General features: G+C 54.4%; 1 protein-coding gene across 1 annotated transcript in view; it reads left to right on the top strand.

Annotated features, from left to right (window-relative positions):
- The first annotated feature begins 7,123 nt into the window (after positions 1–7,123).
- Positions 7,124–17,497, top strand: part of epha5 (EPH receptor A5) — a 22,113-nt gene continuing 11,739 nt past the window's right edge. Inside the window, exons 1-5 of the mRNA XM_029837886.1 lie at positions 7,124–7,371; positions 8,577–8,641; positions 10,007–10,721; positions 16,010–16,165; positions 16,312–16,650. Of these exons, the coding sequence (XP_029693746.1) occupies positions 7,272–7,371; positions 8,577–8,641; positions 10,007–10,721; positions 16,010–16,165; positions 16,312–16,650 (1,375 nt within the window). The 5' untranslated portion in view covers positions 7,124–7,271. The remainder of the gene's footprint in view (positions 7,372–8,576; positions 8,642–10,006; positions 10,722–16,009; positions 16,166–16,311; positions 16,651–17,497) is intronic.

Below are 17,497 nucleotides of genomic sequence, written 5' to 3'. Positions count from 1 at the left end.
TGGGATCCACCAGGTGGGATCGGTCACACGCAGGTGCACGTGACTCTCCTGTCGTCTTCATCCACCACATACGTGTCCTTAGCATGTTCTCTCGGCACACCCAGGTCTGACGCCTGGACATCGTGATCCCTACGGAGACCAGCCAACAGCAGCGTCCCCCGTCCGCTGGGACGTCCCCCGTCCGCTGGGACGTCCTCCCGTCCGCTGGGACGTCCTCCCGTCCGCTGAGACGTCCCCCGTCCGCTGGGACGTCCCCCATCCGCTGAGACGTCCCCCGTCCGTTGAGACGTCCCCCGTCCGCTGAGACGTCCCCCGTCCGTTGAGACGTCCCCCGTCCGCTGGGACGTCCCCCGTCCGTTGAGACGTCCCCCGTCCGCTGGGACGTCCTCCGTCCGCTGAGACGTCCCCCGTCCGTTGAGACGTCCCCCGTCCGCTGGGACGTCCCCCGTCCGCTGGGACGTCCCCCGTCCGCTGAGACGTCCTCCGTCCGCTGGGACGTCCCCCGTCCGCTGGGACGTCCCCCGTCCGTTGAGACGTCCCCCGTCCGCTGGGACGTCCCCCGTCCGCTGAGACGTCCTCCGTCCGCTGAGACGTCCCCCGTCCGTTGAGACGTCCCCCGTCCGCCGGGACGTCCTCCCGTCTTCCTCTCCGCTCCGCTTGGATCTCGGAATGCCTCAAAGTGTTTGTGAGACCCACTGAAACAATCAGCCCGTCGGCATGGAAACGGAGTCTGAATGAGCTCACCTGAGAGCACCGATGAAGGTGGGGGGGTGGGAGGAGCCGGGGGGAGGACGGGGAGAAGGGGGGGGGGCAGAGAACAAAGAGTGGAGACGACGTCCCAGATGGTGAAACATACGCTGGGACATGAAACGGACAACACTGGCACCCCGAACAGATGAGTCGACACTGGGTGTGTGTGTGAGAGTGTGTCCACGTGTGTTTGTGTCCACGTGTCTGTGTCCACGTGTGTGTGTGTGTGTCCACGTGTGCGTGTGTGTGAGAGTGTGTCCACGTGTGTGTGTGTCCACGTGTGTGTGTGTCCACGTGTGTGTGTCCACGTGTGTGTGTGTGTCCACGTGTGCGTGTGTGTGTGAGTGTGTCCACGTGTGTGTGTATGTGAGAGTGTGTGTGTGTGTCCACGTGTGCGTGTGTGTGTGAGTGTGTCCACGTGTGTGTGTATGTGAGAGTGTGTGTGTGTGTCCACGTGTGTGTGTGTGTGTGTGTGTGTGTCCCACTGTTGGTGTATCCGTCCTCTCCATGTTGTGATGTTTTCATCCTTGTGTGATCGCTACAGTTTCCCTCAGCCACAACACACAGGTCCTCACACCTTTAGGAGGAGTGCACATCAATAAGACATGAGCCCTGAAGTACACACACACACACACACACACACACACACACACACACACACACATACTGAGGCCTGTGTTTACACTGCTGTGAACACCATCACCTAAGTGCAAGTTTGCACGCAAACATGGCAGCTGGAGGAGGAGCCTCAGCTGGAGGAGGAGCCTCAGCTGGAGGAGGAGCCTCAGTTGGAGGAGGAGCCTCAGGAAGCATCACTTTTGGCCAGGTGGGATGAAAGAACCTTCAGGCTTTAACAGGTGAGAATTTTCAGTGTTTCTGAGACCATCAGCTCCACCAAGACAAGAACCCTCTCCTCTCCTCTCCTCTCCTCTCCTCTCCTCTCCTCTCCTCTCCTCTCCTCCTCTTCTCTCTCTTCTCTTCTCTTCTCTTCTCTTCTCTTCTCTTCTCTTCTCTTCTCTTCTCTTCTCTTCTCTTCTCTTCTCTTCTCTCCTCTCCTCTCCTCTCCTCTCCTCTCCTCTCCTCTCCTCTCCTCTCCTCCTCTTCTCTCCTCTCCTCCTCTCCTCTCCTCTCCTCTCTCCTCCTCTCCTCTCCTCTCCTCTCCTCTCCTCTCCTCTCCTCTCCTCTCCTCTCCTCTCCTCTCCTCCTCTCCTCTCCTCTCCTCTCCTCTCCTCTCCTCTCCTCTCCTCTCCTCTCCTCTCCTCCTCTCCTCCTCCATTATTCATCAGGATGATTCTTTCATGAGGAGAAGCTGGTCCCACATAATTCATAACACAGGCTGTGGAAAGTGGGACAAATACAGGCGGGGGGGGGGGGGGGGGGAGGGGGGAGGGGGGAGAGTCGGGGGTATTTATGAAGCTTGTTGTCATGGATGTCTCTATCAGGCGGTTAGGGGGCGGAGTCTGCAGACGGAGCGTTGTCATTGGCTCTTTCATCAAAGACAGGCTTCCTGCTCAGGAGACACGGTCCCACTCAGAGACAGCACCAGCCACCTTCACCCCCCCACCTTCACCCCCCCCCCCCCACCTTCACCCCCCCCCACCACTCATCCAGCGTGGTGGTGGGGGGGGGGGTGAAGGTGGGGGGGTGAAGGTGCAGCTGCTGGGGCGGAGCACAGGTGAACCTATCACACAGGTGAGGCAGCTCCAACTCACACGAGCAGACACAGTTCAGCCTCCGAGGGTCTGGCAGCAGGAAGGAGGTTAGCCCCGCCCACCTGGGAACGGGACCGGGACAGATCAGGATCAGGATCAGGGAAGGTGAATCTCCTTCATCAGCACCTGAAAAGCTGCTGCCAGGAACAGCTGAGAGTCCAGAAGAGTTCTGTGAGAGGAGCAGATGCCCCGACCTTGACCACACACACACACACACACACACACACACACACACACACACACACACACACACACACACACACACACACACACGCACGCTGCCATGTTTCTGCCACTTGTCTGATGTGACACATTCTCCAGAATTCTGTCTGGCACATTTTGGGCAGTTTAGACCACAGCAGGAGGTCAGGAGGTCAGGAGGTCAGGAGGTCAGGTCAGGAGGTCTGGAGGTCAGGAGGTCTGGAGGTCAGGAGGTCAGGAGGTCAGGAGGTCTGGAGGTCAGGAGGTCTGGAGGTCAGGTCAGGAGGTCTGGAGGTCAGGTCAGGAGGTCAGGAGGTCTGGAGGTCAGGAGGTCTGGAGGTCAGGTCAGGAGGTCTGGAGGTCTGGAGGTCAGGAGGTCTGGAGGTCAGGAGGTCTGGAGGTCAGGTCAGGAGGTCTGGAGGTCAGGAGGTCTGGAGGTCAGGTCAGGAGGTCTGGAGGTCAGGAGGTCTGGAGGTCAGGAGGTCAGGAGGTCACCGCCATGGGTGGAGGGTGTTGTGGAGGTTTCCTGTACTATGGTCAGACAGAAAAGCTGTCGTCACACCAGAAGGTCCAACGTTTACCTGAACTTTCTGCTGTCATCCTAGAAGCTGCTTCTTCCTGTGTTTCCTTAAAAACCTCAGAACTGCACTCAGCTGAAACTGTAGAGGATCTGCTGCCCGTTTCCAATCAATGGAGCAGGCTCCTCGGAACCAGAGCGGATCAATAGTGGCCTCTAATGGAACCTTCTGTGTTCTGCTCTGTAATTTTGGCTGTCAAAGAGTCACCTGGGCCATCGCATGGTCCCAGGTGACCCCTGACCCAAGCTGAACCCAGTGAGGTGGTGTGGTATGATGCTAGCGTGGAGCACCTTATTGATGGCCTTGGAGAACCCTCTGGGAACCCTCTGGAGAACCCTGTGGAGAACCCTCTGGAGAACCCTCTAGGAACCCTGTGGAGAACCCTCTAGGAACCCTCTGGAGAACCCTGTGGAGAACCCTGTGGAGAACCCTGTGGAGAACCCTCTAGGAACCCTCTGGAGAACCCTGTGGAGAACCCTGTGGAGAACCCTGTGGAGAACCCTGTGGAGAACCCTCTGGGAACCTTTATGACCAACGGTGTGTTCCTCCTGTGAAGCATCAGAGAATCCCAGACCTGATGGGAGGTCCTCTTGTTTGGGCTTTGATGTTTAGGTTCTCCTCCGTTTGATGGCGTGCTGAGCGGTTCTGATGATTCTCAGCTTTATGAAGGTGTAGCCACCGTCTCGGTCCGTTCCTGATCAGCCTGAACCTGCTGCGTTCTCCTGCACAGATGCCTGGAAGCTTCATCTCATCATAATTAATAAGGTGGACCTCAGCGGTTCCAGCCTCCGCTGCCTCCCAGCACATGAAAGAAACATGAAGCCAGAAGGTCTTTAAGGCTGTTTCAGCATTCTGCTCCACACGTGCACGTCCCAGCTGTTCCCCCAGCGCTGCCATGGTGACACCAGCTGTGCTGCGGACCTTCTCCTGATGTCACGGCTCTGACCAAGAACTTCCCTAGCGTCCAGCTAAACCAAAGCAACCTGAAAGCAGACAAACACTGTTTGTTTCCAGGAAGCTGAAGAGCAGGAGACGACCGAGGGACCCCCGATCTGAAGGAGGCTCCTGGCGGAGGTTACACATAGACGGGTCACATGACCAGTGCTGTGGTCTGGAGGGAAAGATCAACCCATCAGGGTTCTGATGGTTCTGGATGCTCCAGGTGACCTTGACCACCTTCACCTGGGGAACTGGCTCCTCCCCTTTCCTCATCTGCCAGCTGATCAGTCTTGTTATTGACAGTTAGCAACAGAACTAGTGATCCAGTCCCACCTGGTCTCCCACGGCCAGGAGAACCTCCTCCAGGACACGGACGGGTCGGGTTGAGAGGGACGGCGTCCCCGAGGACGCCATCCCCACCAAACTGCACCAAACCCCCGACAACAACCACCCCGGTGATGGTGCAGACACACCGCCAAGGGGGCGGAGTTAGTCGGGGAAAAACACGCAAAAACTCCCAGCATGCACTGGGGGGGCAGGAGGGAGGGAGGAAATTGAACTTACAGTACAAATGACTGGATTGTCCCAGAGCCCCAGGGCTAATGTGTGTGTGTGTGTGTGTGTGTTGGGGTGGGGGTGGGGGTGGGGGTGGGGGGGGTAATTGATATTGATAATACTGTATAAAATGTTGCTTTGCGTGTGTCTCCTCTGTCCCACTGTAACCAGTTCTTTTGTCTACTGGATGAACATGGCCCCTGGTCAGTCCTGGTAATCGCCCAGCAGGAAGGGGGGGGGCTCTCTAGAGGAAACAGTCAGTAAGATACTAAGATTCCCCCCCCCCCACAACACACACACACGCACACACACACGCACACACACACACACACACACACACACACTCTCTGCTGGTCCTCCAACATCTAAAGTCCTCTCCTGGACATGTGGCCTCATCCATTTGTGACCTGAGCCAAGCAGAGATCTGTAGACGTGTTAGCATTAGCATTAGTTAGTTAGCATTCGTTAGCATTAGCATTGAAGCTAAATGCAGAAGGGGGGATGGGGGGGGGGGTCGAATGAGGCCGAGGGGGGTGATGTTTGAATGTTGGAGTGGAAACAGATTAAAAAGGATGTAAGTTCGCCGGCGTGCCCGAGGGGGGGTGCATCCTATCGACGGAAAAAGATGCCAGCAGAGTTTTTGTGGGGGGGGCGTGACGTGAGCCCCCAGCATGGCTCCTGGAGAGCAGCATTTTAATAGCCCCCCACCCCCTGTCACTCCCTTTTACACACTTTTACATTTGCTTTTCTTCTTGATTTCAACTATCTTTTCCAGTTTACTGACAGCCTGTGAGCTAACATTAGCATGTTAGCATTTGTGTTACATTGAGATTAAAGCTTACTCCTTTCTTCTTCTTTGGTGCTCTCTTCTTCAGCAGTGACAGTTGAGCTCACATGACTTTGACGCGGAGGTTTTTCTTCTTCTTTGGTTTTTCTGTCTGTCAATTATTAAAGAAACAAACAATCGTCTTGACCTTGTGGCCATCTTTACAACAGCGTACTAGCTAAGGCGTTAGCCAGCACGTTCCTCTGACATGATGGGTGTTTGCTCCATCTGCCAGTCAAAGCTTAAAAAACAACATGATTTAGTTTAACAATTGTCGACGCCTGGTTGCCGCAGATGTTAGCTTAGCGTAGCCTCAAACCTGCCAACCTACAGCTGCGTAATATTGTTCCCGTTAAAGGGAAAGTCCCCTAATTTTCCCATTTCACTGTAGAACCTGAATCCCAGCACTTTATTTTCCAGCGTTTCTGTTCCGGATCATCCTCCGTCTGCACAGACGCAGCGAGGAGCTGATCTCCCAGCAGCCCCTGCACCCTCTCAGGCGGAGATGATTGTGGAGGTCCTGAGTCTGGAGATAAACGTGTGAAGAGAGCCGCAGGATTTAGCAGCAGGAATCTGAGCGGCGCTGCTGCCAGCCTGTGTGAGCGGCTCAGCCCTGCCCACGGCTGCTGCCAGCCTGTGTGAGCGGCTCAGCCCTGCCCACGGCTGCTGCCAGCCTGTGTGTGTGTGTGCACCTTCTAGTTTTGATGCAGTTGTGGAGGAGCTCCTCTCCACCAGCCCCCAGCTACTGCTCCATGGGGGGTCAGGCTGAGGGCAGAGACGAGCAGAACTTAGCAAACTATCAAAATAACTCACTTCAGATTCTACCCAGATGAAGGAGACGTTTCACCTTCTGTCTTTGGCTTCCACATGACGGCCTGGCTTTAGCGCCCCCTAGAGCCCGACTCTGATTTACACCCAACGGTTCCTCGACTGGACCAAAAGAAACCCCAGCTGGTTCTACTGGGACAAAGAGGGTCAACGACTGGTTAAACTGGGACAGAGAGGGTCAACGACTGGTTATACTGGGACAGAGAGGGTCAGTGACTGGTTCTACTGGGACAGAGAGGGTCAACGACTGGTTCTACTGGGACAGAGAGGGTCAACGACTGGTTATACTGGGACAGAGAGGGTCAGTGACTGGTTCTACTGGGACAGAGAGGGTCAACGACTGGTTCTACTGGGACAGAGAGGGTTAGTGACTGGTTCTACTGGGACAGAGAGGGTCAACGACTGGTTCTACTGGGACAGAGAGGGTCAGTGACTGGTTCTACTGGGACAGAGAGGGTCAACCACTGGTTCTACTGGGACAGAGAGGGTCAACCACTGGTTAGACTGGGACAGAGAGGGTCAATGACTGGTTCTACTGGGACAGAGATGGTCAATCACTGGTTAGACTGGGACAGAGAGGGTCAACGACTGGTGACATGAGGACCAATTCGCTCAGGACGGGTCCAGGGGCTCACCTGTAGGCGCTCTGTGATTGGACAGACTCTACCTTGCCCCGCCCCCTCCCGTCCTCCCGCAGCTCCCCGCCCCCCCCCAGTCTCACTTCCCCGCTTCTCTCCGGTCTGAGCGGACGCGCTCCGACACCGATGCTTCCTCGGGGTCCTGCTCGGTTCTGAGCGAACCTCCCGCCGTGTTCGGATCTCCCCCTTCACCTCCTTCTTCTCCTCCTCCCCCGCTCCTGCTGCTCGAGTCTCCGGGTCAGCCATGCCTCCGCGCCGGTGGACTTGTGGTGTTCGGCTGGTTACATGGACGTGGATCTGGAGCCTGGCGTCTCTCGGTGTGCGGTGCGTCCCCGCAAATGAGGGTAGGAAACGCATGTGTTGATGACGCGGACTCGGTCCCGAACGCGCTTTAGTGCTGAACGCTGAGCGGACCTCCAGGACCGGACAGGACCAGCAGACCTGGTCCTGCTCCACCTGGTCCCGTCCGGTCGGATGCTTTATTAATCTGAAACACAGTTTATTATCACCCCCCCCCCCCCTCCCCCTCCTCACCCGCGTCCTCGCACCTTCTGCCACATCGTTCAATCGCTGGATGGGTCACGTGATCAGCGGGGGGGGGTCTCTGGACCTGCGACCCGAGTGGAATCTGCTGTCTGACCGCCACAGAGGCTGCGTATAGGCGGGGGGGAGAGGGGGGAGAGAGAGGGAGGGAGGTGGAGAGAGGAGAGGGAGAGGGGGGGAGAGAGAGAGAGAGAGAGGGATGGAGAGAAGGGGGAGGGGGGAGAGAGGGAGGGGGGAGAGAGGGGGGAGGGGGGGAGAGAGGGATGAGAGAAGGGGGGAGAGGGGGGAGAGAGAGAAGGGGGGAGAGAGGGATGGAGAGAAGGGGGGAGAGAGGAGGGAGAGAGGGATGGAGAGAAGGGGGAGGGGGGAGAGAGGGATGGAGAGAAGGGGGAGGGGGGGAGAGAGGGAGGGAGGTGGAGAGAGGAGAGGGAGAGGGGGGAGAGAGAGGAGAGAGAGGGATGGAGAGAGGCAGGAGGGGGAGAGAGGGGGGAGAGAGGGAGGGGGGAGAGAGGCGGGAGGGGGGAGAGAGGGATGAGAGAAGGGGGGAGAGGGGGGAGAGAGAGAAGGGGGGAGAGAGGGATGGAGAGAAGGGGGGAGAGAGGGGGAGGGTTAGGGGGAGAAAGGGGGAGGGAGAGCGCGATGGAGGGAGGGGAGAGTGTGATTCTGTGTGTTGTGGTCAGCACAGGCCAGAACCTCTTGGCGTTGGGCTCCGTTGGGCTCGGACCTTCTGAGGGAAACGTCCCTCTGGTGATCCAGATCAGCAGCTCCTCGTTGTGGCCTCTCTGGATCCACTCTGGAGCATCAGAGGGGATCACATTTATTGATCTTTCATGGAGACCTGTCTGATGGTTTGACTGGAAGAACTTCCATCAGGACCGTGGTGCATGAGGAGGAGCTCCAGCTCCTCAGGGCTGAGGTCTGAAACAGAAGAGCTGTTCTCAGAGAGGAGCTGGCGTTGGTCCAGCGAGCTGCTGCTGCCAGTCTCACCCTCTTCTCTCTCTTCCAGTCAACCTGCTGGACTCCCGCTCCGTGATGGGAGACCTGGGATGGGTGGCCTATCCCAAGAACGGGGTGAGAATTCCACCACATCCACCCACCAGGGCTGTTCCCGACACGCTCAGATCTTCTGATGCTGAAAGGGCGTTCCAAGATGAAAGCAGCTGTTTAACATCAAAGATCGCTTGTGTTCATGTCGCACTGTTGCAGTTAACACACACACACACGCACACACACACACACACACACACACACCCACACACACACACACACACACACACACACATGCACACACACACACTCATTCAGGTTCTGAGGAACCTGAGTGGTTTAATGAGGTTAAAGGTGCTTTAATTTGCCTCCATCATCAACCTAAATTGAGTTCATGAATAAAAAGGTGGAATCTCAGTGGAATTCCTCAGGCCGGCAGTCGTATTCCCGGGATGAAATTTAATTGAGGAATGCTGTACTCAGCAGTCCAACGGGACACTTTTTCTCTGGAAGATTAAATCAGATCATTTGTGAGTCAGCGTGGAAACAGAAAGGCTGCAGCTGTTGGTGTCGGATCCGGATCAGTGCTGCGCTCTGGATCAGCGCCGGTCCGGAGCGCCGGTCCGGAGTGCTGATCCGGAGCGCCGATCCGGAATGCTGACGTTGGTGTTTTCACCAGCTTTGGGAAGTCTGGTCGTGGTCGCTCGGCGCCTGTGTGCAGATGGAGGAGATAGTGCTGACAAAAGCAGCCCCAACGATGGCGGCGTCCTGCACACAGGCGCCACGGCAACGCGGCTGATGAGGAGGCGGGAGCGCCACGGAACGGCGTCCTTCAGTCGCTCTCCGGAGCTGCAGCCTCTCCAACAGTAACCGGACCTTTCTGGAAAACTGCCTCCCTTCAGAAGCGTTTGTGCTTTTATTCCTCATTTCTGGCATCTTAAAATATTCAAATTCAGTTTTGGATCATTTATCGATCACCTGTCTGAGTGGATCACCTGTCTGATGGACCTCAGAGCTCCTCAGTCAGGCTCAGACAGACGCTGTGCAGCACACACACAGACACACACACCTGCAGCACACACACACACACCTGCAGCACACACACACACACACCTGCAGCACACACACACCTGCAGCACACACACACACACACCTGCAGCACACACACACACACACACACACCTGCAGCACACACACACACACCTGCAGCACACACACATACACACCTACAGCACACACACACACACACACCTGCAGCACACGCACACACACACACCTGCAGCACACACACGCACAGATGTTGTCCCAAGCTCCGCCCCCTCAGGTATTCCGCTCTCACCCACCGATATTGTCGCCGTCACTCTTGCATCCTCATCCCATGAGGAATTCCAGCCCTTTTCCTGGTGTCCAGGGTTCGGGTCACTCACCTCCACCTTTTCTTTGCTGCAGTGGGAGGAGATCGGAGAAGTTGACGAGAACTACGCCCCCATTCACACCTACCAAGTGTGCCGGGTCATGGAGCAGAACCAGAACAACTGGCTCCACACCAACTGGATCCTGACCCAAGGGGCCCAGCGCGTCTTCATCGAGCTCAAGTTCACTCTGAGAGACTGCAACAGCCTTCCGGGCGGGGTCGGGACCTGCAAGGAGACCTTCAACATGTACTACTACGAAACTGACGAGGGCGGCGCGGAGGGCGGAGCCACGAGGGAGGAAACTGGAATCAGCCAGGAGGAGGACAGGGCCCTGAAGGAGAGCAGGTACATCAAAGTCGACACCATCGCAGCCGATGAGAGTTTTACCGAGTTGGATTTGGGGGACCGGGTCATGAAGCTCAACACGGAGGTCCGCGACTTGGGGCCCTTGACCCAGAAAGGCTTCTACCTGGCCTTCCAGGATTTGGGGGCCTGCATTGCTCTGGTGTCTGTGCGTGTCTTCTACAAACGCTGCCCGTTCCTGGTCAGGAGTTTGGCCGAGTTTCCCGACACCATCCCGGGTTCAGAGGCCTCCCAGCTGGTGGAGGTTGGCGGCCGCTGCGTCAACAACTCGCTGCCTCTGTACGAGCCTCCCAGGATGCACTGCAGCACGGAGGGCGAGTGGCTGGTACCCATTGGGAGGTGTGTGTGCCAGGCGGGCTTTGAGGAAATCAACGGCTCCTGTCAAGGTAAGAGAGCTCCCACCTGTGTGTACACCTGGAGGAGGGGGAGGGGCTTACTGGAGCATGGAGCTGCTGCTGGTGCTGGTGTAGATGGGTCCTGAGGAACCTCCTGGGAATCGTGGGACAAAGAGAGACCTTTAGAGATCTTTGGGTTCATGGAACCTTTTGTGCATGTGTCCTCTGGACTGGCCCCTGTCCCGTGTGACCCCTGACCCTGAGGTCATAATTACATAAATGTGAGGAAATGTGACATCACCTCGTTAACATACTCACACACTTTAACATCGCAGCTGTTTCCTCCCAAATGTTTCCATCTTTTCATCTCCAGTTTTCGGCTCTAGATTGAGTCGGAGCAGAACCTGCAGTCATGATGGGTCTTTATCCAGTTTGCAGATGAGATATTTCCTGCTTTGAAAGGGTCCACAGAGGGTTCCCGTCTGCTGTCAACACCTCTTCATGTGCGTCTCAAGCATTTCCTTTCTTCACAGAAGGGGGAGGGTTGGTGACTCCCTGCTGTCAGACAGGAGAAGGTTCCTCCTGTGATGTGGCTCCACCACTGACTGTAGATGTTCACTGCTGGGGGGGCTTTGAAGCCCAGCTCTGTGTCTCCTCAACTGATCACAGAAAAAGCTTCAAAGTGAAAGAAGCGTCCTCATATGGGATGGTGGAAACCATCAACGGAAACAACCCTGCAGATTTGAGAAGGTTCTCAAAAAATAATCAGTTTAACATTTACAGCTTTTATTGTTGCTCATCACTGACTGCAGATGTGAGGATGAGCTGGAAATGGATGAAGGAGAAGTGGAATATTTAGCACATCCACATTTACAGAGGTCACCTCAGAGTTAGCGTGCTAACTTTATGTTCAAGCTAATGGAATACTGTCATGAGCTCTGTGATGATCATCCAGGAGGATCCATGATGGATGGGTGGATGGATGGATGGATGGATGGATGATGGATGGATGATGGATGGATGGGTGGATGGATGATGGATGGATGATGGATGGATGGGTGGATGGATGGATGGATGATGGATGGATGGGTGGATGGATGGATGATGGATGGATGGATGATGGATGGATGGATGATGGATGGATGATGGATGGATGGGTGGATGGATGATGGATGGATGGGTGGATGGATGGATGATGGATGGATGGATGGATGGATGATGGATGGATGGATGGATGATGGATAGATGGATGGGTGATGGATGATGGACAGATGGATGGATGGATGATGAATGGATGGATGATGGATGGATGGATGATGGATGGATGATGAATGGATGTCTGGATGGATGATGGATGGGTGGATGATGGATAGATGGATGATGATGGATGATGAATGGATGTCTGGATGGATGATGGATGGATGGATGATGATGGATGGATGGATGATGGATGGATGATGAATGGATGTCTGGATGGATGATGGATGGATGGATAGATGGATGGATGGATGGATGATGGATAGATGGATGGATGGATGGATGGATGATGGACAGATGGATGATGGATGATGAATGGATGGATGATGGATGATGGATGGATGATGAATGGATGTCTGGATGATGAATGGATGGATGATGGATGGATGGATGGATGGATGGATGTCTGGATGGATGATGGATGGATGAATGGATGGATGATGGATGATGGATGGATGATGGATGGATGTCTGGATGGATGTCTGGATGGATGATGAATGGATGTCTGGATGGATGATGGATGGATGGATGGATGAACGTAGGAAGAACCCTTATGGAGCAGCTAATAGCTTCTTCACCTTCTTCACAGCGTTGCTCAAATACCTGTTTTATTCAGGAAAAGCAGCTTTTAAACACCTGTCTGGCGGCTGGTGTGGCTCCTCCCACCCAGGGTCACCTGAGTCCAAGGCCCCTCCCCTCCCCTAAAGCAGGGGCGTTACAATGGTGTGAAGAACAGTTCTTAGTGGGTTTCCACACTTTTCTCTGTAAATTCTGGTCCTGCTCTTCATCCTCCCAGACTGGATGAGGACCACCGGCCGTCAGCTGGATTGTGTTTGGGAAAGGTCGTGACCTCTTCGCAACAATGAGCCACATACAGGAAGACCCGCTGAGTGTCAGTGTGTAGTTGTGTCATTTGTGCACAAGTGTGATTTTCCTTCAGCACAGTCTGTCCACGGGCCTCCAGCCAGAACGTCTCCATGAGACAAACACAGGAACAGGATCTTTAGCCTCCCTCCCTGCCCAGTTTATTAGTTCCCAGGAGAAGCTCAAACAACAGTTTTCTCATTAAACGTATTCTTTGTTTTTCACCCTCATCAGAGGAAGATTTTCATTTCTCAAAGTCGCTTTTAACAAATTACAGGATCGTTTTATCTTTGCCTCATCATCCGTTTATATTTCCAACCCAAAAAAAATGGACTTTTGGAATGTGAAGGCATAAGACATTCATCATCCATGAGACGTCCGTCATCCATGAGACGTCCGTCATCCATGAGACGTCCATCATCCATGAGACGTCCGTCATCCATGAGACGCCCGTCATCCATGAGACGTCCGTCATCCATGAGACGTCCAACATCCATGAGACGTCCGTCATCCATGAGACGTCCAACATGCATGAGACGTCCAACATCCATGAGACGTCCGTCATCCATGAGACGTCCATCAACCATGAGACATCCATCATCCATGAGACGTCCGTCATCCATGAGACGTCCGTCATCCATGAGACGTCCAACATCCATGAGACGTCCGTCATCCATGAGACGTCCATCATCCATGAGACGTCCAACATCCATGAGACGTCCGTCATCCATGAGACGTCCGTCATCCATGAGACGTCCAACATGCATGAGATGTTCAAAAACATCAAAATGATGTGAGAATTATTGCTGGGCTCACTTTGATGTTAGTTTGGATTAGTAATGGTCTTTTTTCCTGTTTTGGCACCTTCATTGTTGAAGGTCTTGCACAGGACACAAATGACACAAGAAGCTGCAGACAGTTTCTTTGGTGGAGTCATCGCGTGTCTTTTGACCAAGGAGACGATGCGCTCCACGATGACGGATCCTCTCTCTTCAGGTCAAACAGCACCTCCTCTGGAGTTCCCAGCTGGTTCAACAGACCCTTTTGGATTTTCTTGTTGAGGTTCTTGAAGGCCCCTTGGGTTGGTGTAAAAGACTTCACCCTCCACTTCAGCCCAGACCAGTTGTGTGATGTTATCAATAAGTGGTTGTTTGCTCCTCCCAGTGACCTTTGGCCTGTAACACACATGGAGAACCACTTTCTCGTTAAAAACGAGATGTAGTTCTGGGCCATTTCTCTTGAAAACGTGTACTTGACTTCTGATGCCACTTCCTCCATGGGAAGGGCTGACTTGTCCAAGAGCTCCTTGAACCTAGTGGACAGGAACCAATTCATGCTGCTCATGAATACCTACACTGTTGTGCGTATGTCAGCCTGTATTTTAGTGATCCTCTGAGGGACCGACGAGCTCTTCTAGGGTAGCAGACTCACACTGGCCACTGGGGGAGGCACAGCCATGGGAGGCACTGCCATGGGAGGCACTACCATGTGGCACTACCATGGGAGGCACTACCATTTGGCACTACCATGGGAGGCACTACCATGTGGCACTACCATGGAAGGCACTACCATGTGGCACTACCATGGGAGGCACTGCCATGGGAGGCATTACCATGTGGCACTACCATGGGAGGCACTGCCATGGGAGGCACTACCATGTGGCACTACCATGGAAGGCACTACCATGTGGGGCACTACCATGGGAGGCACTGCCATGGGAGGCACTACCATGTGGTACTGCCATGTGGCGCTACCATGTGGCACTACCATGTGGCACTACCATGTGGTACTGCCATGGAAGGCACTACCATGTGGTACTGCCATGTGGCACTACCATGTGGGGCACTACCATGTGGCACTACCATGGGAGGCACTACCATGTGGCACTACCATGGGAGGCACTACCATGTGGTACTGCCATGTGGCACTACCATGTGGGGCACTACCATGTGGCACTACCATGGGAGGCACTACCATGTGGTACTACCATGTGGCACTACCATGTGGGGCACTACCATGTGGCACTACCATGTGGCACTACCATGTGGGGCACTACCATGTGGCACTACCATGGGAGGCACTACCATGTGGTACTACCATGTGGCACTACCATGTGGTACTGCCATGTGGCACTACCATGTGGGGCGCTACCATGTGGCACTACCATGGGAGGCACTACCATGTGGTACTACCATGTGGCACTACCATGGGAGGCACTACCATGTGGTACTACCATGGGAGGCACTACCATGTGGCACTACCATGGGAGGCACTACCATGTGGCACTACCATGTGGCACTACCATGGGAGCACTACCATGTGGCACTACCATGTGTTCGTAGAGGAGCTCACACAGGTTTTGTGTGAATAAGTAGACGAGAAGAGAGAGAGATGAAAGGGCCAAAGTGACTGTTTTGGGCCTAATGTTCCATGACAGAGAACCAAGGTTCTGTCAAGGGGAGTCTAAGCTGGATTCTCTCTCTGAGACACACACGCACACACACACACACACACACACACACACACACACACACACACACACACACACACAACATCCCACCCTCGGTCTCGTTTTGCCTCTCACATCCAGTCTTTCTTCCCTCTCTTTCATTTCCTGTCATTTATTCTGTTTTCCTTTGCAGGATGAGATTTTTGAGCTTTAATGTTTCATTGTGTAACTTCTGTTTCCACCCACACGTCAGTAATTAACGGGACACGTCCCTCACAGGGACGCTGGACTGTCTCAGCAGTGGTCCGAACTAGACCAGACATGGATGGGAGCGAGTGTCCTGATGTGTCAGCTGAGATGACAGGACCATATTTTTGTCTCCACTGTCGTCCAAGAGGTGGAGACGTCAGACAGATGAGCTGCAGCTCCTGTCTGACGTCTCCACCTCTTCCCACCTCATCCAATAAAATGAGCAGTCGTCTCTTAACGATGCTGGCATGACTGACTGGACGGAGTGGTTGCCATGGCGACTGGCGGTGACCTTGTCTGTTTGGGAGAGCACCTGCGCTCCTTTCTGGGTTCTTTTCCTTCACTTTCTGCTAGAAAGGCAGAAATGTGATTTGAATGTAATAAAACTGGAGGTCCTGGATGAGAGAACATCCTCAGCCTCACAAAGACGTGTTGAGGTGACGCGTTCTTCTCGCCTCGAGCTTGTCTCCTCCAGCGCTAACAGCTAACACCTGCTAACGGTTGTCCTCTCTCCCTGAAGTCTGCAGAGTGGGCTTTTATCGTTCGCTGCTGGAGGCTTTGTCCTGCGCTAAGTGTCCACCGCACAGCGTGGCCAAGCAGGCGGGGGCCACGGCCTGCACCTGTGAAGACGGCTACTACAAGACGGACGCTGATCCCCCCAACATGGCGTGCACACGTGAGGAAAATCACATGTTTTCATGCGTAGGTCCTTGATGTTTATCGGTAGGATCACATCCATCAAGTGGTGAAGAGGGTTCAGCAGCAGCGTTAGCAGCGTTAGCATCTGTAGGGGCTCAGGCTAACGCCTCTATCCTGTTACAGGTCCCCCCTCTGCTCCACATAACGCCATCTCCAACGTCAACGAGACCAGCGTCTTCCTGGAGTGGTCCATTCCCATGGAAACAGGCGGCAGGAAGGATGTGCGTTACAACATCCTGTGCCGACAGGTCTTACCGGAGGGGAGGGGCCTGGAGGAATGCGGCCCTAACGTGCGTTTTTTGCCTCGGCGCCTTGGCCTCTCCAACACCTCGGTGATGGTGGCCGACCTGCAGTCACACACCAACTACAGCTTCCTGTTGGAGGCCGTCAACGGCGTCTCTGACCTGGACAAGGACCACGCCAAGCAGTACGTGACTCTCAACGTGACCACCAACCAGGCAGGTGGGTGATGTCGGCGTCACAACGGAACCACTCCTCATGTGGGTCATTATTACAGAACAATAACATTGTTATTAACAAGACTGAACCACACACAGCAGGAAAGAATAAAGAAGGAAATGGATTGAAAGCACTGTGTGTGTGTGTGTGTGTGTGTGTGTGTGTGTGTGTGTGCGCGTGTGTGCGTGCGTGTGTGCGTGCGTGTGTGCGTGCGTGTGTGTGTGTGTGTGTGTGTGTGTGTGCGCGTGTGTGCGCGCGTGTGTGTGCGTGCGTGTGTGTGTGTGTGTGTGTGAGGGAGGTTTCTAGTTTCAGGCTTTTAAGATTTAGCAGATAAAGTTCTGTGCAAACGTCCACCCAGGCTACAGTTACTCTGTTTGCACAGATGATCTGTGGCCTTCTGCACACACACACACACACACACACACACACACACACACACACACACACACACACACACTCTGTTGCCTCGGGAGCATTTTGCTGTGATGAAGGTCCGTCCAGCTGCCCCTCAGAGGCAGTTTTGGTTGCATCCAGATGATGAACAGGTTCTTCCTCTGCTGGTTCTCGGCTCCTTCAGCAGAGACACAGGTGATGAAGATGTGTGGTCGGTTCTGGCGGCTCAGAGGTTCATCCCAGAGGTTCTGCTGCTGCAGGAGAGGGGAGCATCGTCTGGTGTCTGCAGGCTCCTCAGCTGGTGGAACATGAAGCTCTGACAGCTCCGTTCCAGCGTCTCAGTAGAACCTCTGGTTTGGACCTTCTGGTGCTGAATCGCTGCTGAGAACCAGTAAAATCCACACTGACGGAGATCTCCAGGCCAACTAAAAGTCTGTCCTCCATCATCTGTCCTCCA

The sequence above is a fragment of the Takifugu rubripes genome, chromosome 6 (genome assembly GCF_901000725.2).
Source record: "Takifugu rubripes chromosome 6, fTakRub1.2, whole genome shotgun sequence".
Taxonomy (NCBI): Eukaryota; Metazoa; Chordata; class Actinopteri; order Tetraodontiformes; family Tetraodontidae; genus Takifugu; species Takifugu rubripes.
Note: the sequence above shows the minus strand (reverse complement) of the source record. Positions and strands in the feature narration are given on the sequence as shown.